This window comes from Rhagoletis zephyria, unplaced genomic scaffold (genome assembly GCF_001687245.7).
Source record: "Rhagoletis zephyria isolate East Lansing unplaced genomic scaffold, Rhagoletis_zephyria_1.1 Rzeph_scaffold_03138, whole genome shotgun sequence".
Lineage (NCBI taxonomy): Eukaryota > Metazoa > Arthropoda > Insecta > Diptera > Tephritidae > Rhagoletis > Rhagoletis zephyria.
Genome location: NW_016160222.1, coordinates 43323 through 47883, shown reverse-complemented (window position 1 = coordinate 47883; position 4561 = coordinate 43323). Strand labels below are relative to the sequence as shown.

Genomic DNA, 4561 nt, shown 5'->3' with positions numbered 1-4561 from the left:
CAACCCTTACCTGACTAATTAATTGTGGATTCGTTAGCTTAAAAATATATGGCACTTGCCCCTATTGCGATCTGCGGTACTCAAATTTTCATCATCTCAACAAACATTCCTGCTATAACAAGTTAGCCCGAAAAGCTTGCAGGCAATCTTATTGTCAATATTGTAAAGAAGAATTTGTGTCACATAAACGGTAAATACTCTTTTAATTTGCAATATCATTCGACAAAAATTATATATTTGCTCTGCTTTAAGATTTATTTTCCACCTGCAATTTCATTTGACTGAGCGGCGGTCTAAGGTGTGTTTGATTTGCAACAAAGACTTCACGGATGTAAATGAATTTTTCGTGCATGTCAATTATGAGCATGATCCACCAGAAAAACTGGCATGCAAGATGTAAGATAAAAGATAGCAATGCTATTTAATTGTTACTGTTTTAATACTTACGCAAATGATTTTACGTGCTTAATGTGGCCACGCCAGCTGTGATCGCATATTTACAGATACGGAAACGTTCGGCGCACATCAGAAATCACATGAAACGGAACCAAAATATAAGTGTGATGAATGCAGCAAATCTTATCATATTAAACGACTGCTGTTGAAACATAAAGTATGCTTTAAAAATGTCCTGTTAATTATCTTAAGTAATACCAAATAATTTTTAGGAGGATTTCCATACCAATATTGAGTACAAATGTGACTTATGTCCAAAAATATTTCCTACTTTGCCCATCTATGAAAATCACCTTAAATGGCATGATACTGACGCCGAGGTTCATGTGTACATCTGTTCGAATTGTGGTTTGATTGGAAGTGATAAAGAGAATCTTGAGGTATCTAAGAAAACCAAGTTTATTTTATTTAGTTCGATTTTAGTTTTCTCCTTACTACAGAAGCATACCTCAGACTCCTGCTCGGAATGCTTTGATTGTGAAATTGAAGAGGAGATACTCATAGCAGCTTATAGATGCCATTTCTGTGCACAAGATTTCAAAAATAAGGACTCTCTCAGAAATCATCGTGCTACAGGCTTGCACGACAATGGAAAATTTTGCTGTCCTGTGTGCAATGAAGAGCTTGATAATCTAAAAGCGAAGCGCATACATATGATATCAGTGCATAAAAACCAGAAAAGCTCATTAGAAAGTCTACCGCTCAAGCGACTTCTTATGTGTGATGTTGGCGTAAGCACAAAATTTATTTTATTTATACTTACTATTATGCATATGTTATAATGAACTTATACGTCAAAATTTACAGGAATGTGAAGAGTGTTATACTCAATGGCCTGCTCTGCAACGACACAAGAATCGCCTACACAAACCAAATACTTGTCCGAAATGTAATCAAAAACTTAAGAATTGTAATGAACTAAAAAACCATATTGAACATTGTCGACCATCTGAATTCATCTGCCAATTTTGTGATAAAGTGTGTCCAACAAAAATGTCATTGGCCGTACATGTTGGTAGAAGGCATAATAATAGTATGTAACAGTTATTAAAATTCGCTGGTTTTATCTAATTGCTAATAATGAACTACTCGCCTTGTAGAGAATATATTCTGTCCGCATTGCTCCTGCGCATACAAAAATGAGAAGGCGTTGCAAGATCATATCGACTATTCACACGTGCCTGTGCCTTGTACGCATTGCGAAAAGGTGATTAACTGCAAACGATATTTGGAGACTCATATGCGAGTGGTGCACGAAAGTGAATGCAGATATTATTGCGAACATTGCAATAAAGGTTTTTTTCATCGTTCACAAAAGGAATTACATGAAGTTAATGTAAGTTTAAAAGGCTAAAGTGGCCAGCCTATTTTCTTTTTTTTCATAAAGAACTTTAGTGATCGAAATTTATTCTCACTCTTTAGTTTCATCCAGACTCAGTTTATAAATGCGGCGAATGTAATTTCACAACAAAAAACGCAAAATCACTAGAAATTCATATTGCTATTCATTTGAAAAAGTCTGAATTCAAATGTCCGTATTGCCCGAAAATATATGGCCGTAAAAACGCATTGAGTTCGCATATTAAGCGGCATAAAGATGAAAGGCCGTAAGTGTTTGCCAAATAAGAAATAATTAGTTATATGTGTTGAACACCTTTTTTCTGTTACAGTTTCAGATGCTCGGATACTATTGTTGATGGTTGTGATGCTACATTCATCGAAAGTTATCTACTCAATAGACACATCGCAAATAAACATTCCCTGCGACCCCAAAAAACTAACGAAAATAGCGCAAAGAGTAAGCGAAAGAAAAATGCCTTATACCAACGAAAATTAGGAAGAAAAAATAAAAGAGAAGCGCAGGCGTACCAGCCAGCAATGAGAACTGGAGCAATTAAATGTGAAAATGCCACACAAATGAATGATGTACTTTTCGAAACGAATGTAGCCAGCTTTCCTGGAGTGGGGGTGTCAGATGAGAAAGTCTTTATTAATATGGACGGTTTGCAAAATACAACCAGCGGCGAGGATTATATGCTACTAGTAGTGGACGACGGTGCGATGCCATTGGTTAATAGTACAAATGGACAACTCTATGTGCTGGACGACACAGAAATCACTACAAGTTGAATACTTACATTATACGCATTTCTGATGGGTCAATAAATAAATCAAATGGTTTATATACTGCTTACGTAATACATTGTAATGCGTATTTATTGTTTTGGGTTTTAAAACTTGTTAAGTAACTAATTGCATTGCATATACTATAAATTACAAGTTCTGTGCACATTATTATTGTTTACAATTGGCGCTCAAAAAGGAAACGAAATGAAGTACAGCGCAGTTCACAAACATCGGCGATCCATATTTCACACGCGGCCGTATGCATGCATGCTTGTTCTTACAATAAACCAACGCTGTACATGTGCGTTTTTTCATTATTTGATTAAATATTTGTGCATGTACGAATGTATATTTTTCGCGCTAAAAACCACTACAAGAAACTACAATTATAAACATATGTATAAGTTTAGTTACGTAAGTATGTATGTCTTTTTGTTGCATAGCCAATTTGTATAGATATTGCATTTACATATAAGTTTTTAAAACACACTACAAATTACTGTATCAGAATTTACTTAATTGCACGCAATCACATAAATTTGACTGCATTTACATGTCATCAAACTGCAGCGTAGTTAACAGCGTTATGAAGAAAAATTGGCATATTCCAGTTTCAAATGTTTAATTCGCAATTTCATTTGTATATATATTGTATATATGTATTATCTAAAATCGTCTACTTTAATTTGTCTTTTTTGATTTTTTGGCTTGTTTAGTTTTTTGTTTCTCCTGCCTCTTCAGTTCCTTCTCCATTAACGACTTGTACAATTTGTAGCCGAAGAGCGCTGTAAATAAATTAAGAGAAATAAAATTAATTTATAAGAGTTGATAGGAACGGTAAGACTAAATTAATAAAATACAAAAAAAAAGTTTTTAATATACAACGCTTTTATAAATGGACTAAAAATTAGACAATAATATTTCTCATTCCCATAGTATTTGTTTTATAACTTTTGATTTTGAAATTTTAGCAAGTCATTATAAACCATTTGAAGGGGTTAGAATCAAAAGGATCTAAGTAAGTCTGACATTGTTTTGAGATAATTAAGGCTAAAGTTCATTACTTATTGTAAATTCTGGGTAAATGCATTTGGAACCATTCTTGTCTAAATGAATGCAGGTTAATTAACTAATTCAAAGAATGCTTACTGCAGATGGAAAAAACTGAAATATATTTTTTTGTGTCACTTGGATCCTTTTACTTCTAAGTACCTACTTAGCTAAATTTCTGTAAGAAAATAAATGGAAAAGCTTATTTTTATGAAAATCTACATTTTATTATGTAAAAATGTTATAATATACTACATTAACTCTACTAAAATATATCTAATCATCGTAATCTGACACAGCGCTGCCGTGAGCTTGATCTGATTCTGTATTTTCTTCTTGAACTATGATCGTCTTTTGACTTGCTTCTTAGAACTCTTATTGTTTGCTTTTTTCTCATGGGGAATGTTTAAATAAAAATCTTGTTGAATAGGTGGAATAAATGGTAGAAGTTGAGTTAAATTTTCCCATTTTAAGTACGGAATCTTCGGTGAAGTTGAATGTAAGGCCGTAAACACATCTTCATGACTTAAAATGACTTGGATCTCTTTGTCACCAAATAAACACTATATTTAACTATACAAATATGGGTACGAGAAACGTGGAGCGCATGCAATACAAGGCATTCGATTTAATTGACAAAAGTCAAACTACATAACATAGACCTAAAATTTCTATAGCGAAAGTACAAATTTCAGAACGATTTTAAGCGGTCGTTATTCATACACCCACATACATACATACATATATGTATTACCTTTCATATCAATTCAAGTCTTATTACATGCGGGCCACGCTTTTCATTTTCAATCTCATATATGGTTTATAATGACTTGCCAAAATTTCAAAATCAAAAGTTATCAAAACAAATTCTATGGGACTGAGAAATATTATTTTCTAATTTTTAGTCCATTTATAAAAGCGTTGTATA

At 33.2% G+C, this 4561-nt stretch overlaps 2 protein-coding genes across 2 annotated transcripts in view; one reads left to right on the top strand and one right to left on the bottom strand.

Annotated features, from left to right (window-relative positions):
* Positions 1-3162, top strand: part of LOC108368476 (zinc finger protein 665) — a 3797-nt gene extending 635 nt beyond the window's left edge. The window contains exons 2-10 of the mRNA XM_017623323.1: positions 28-190; positions 253-396; positions 484-613; positions 669-836; positions 897-1187; positions 1264-1489; positions 1557-1792; positions 1879-2063; positions 2127-3162. Of these exons, the coding sequence (XP_017478812.1) occupies positions 28-190; positions 253-396; positions 484-613; positions 669-836; positions 897-1187; positions 1264-1489; positions 1557-1792; positions 1879-2063; positions 2127-2586 (2003 nt within the window). The 3' untranslated portion in view covers positions 2587-3162. The remainder of the gene's footprint in view (positions 1-27; positions 191-252; positions 397-483; positions 614-668; positions 837-896; positions 1188-1263; positions 1490-1556; positions 1793-1878; positions 2064-2126) is intronic.
* Positions 2642-4561, bottom strand: part of LOC108368473 (uncharacterized) — a 44445-nt gene continuing 42525 nt past the window's right edge. The window contains exon 2 of the mRNA XM_017623321.1: positions 2642-3368. Coding sequence (XP_017478810.1) covers positions 3265-3368 — 104 coding nt within the window. The 3' untranslated portion in view covers positions 2642-3264. The remainder of the gene's footprint in view (positions 3369-4561) is intronic.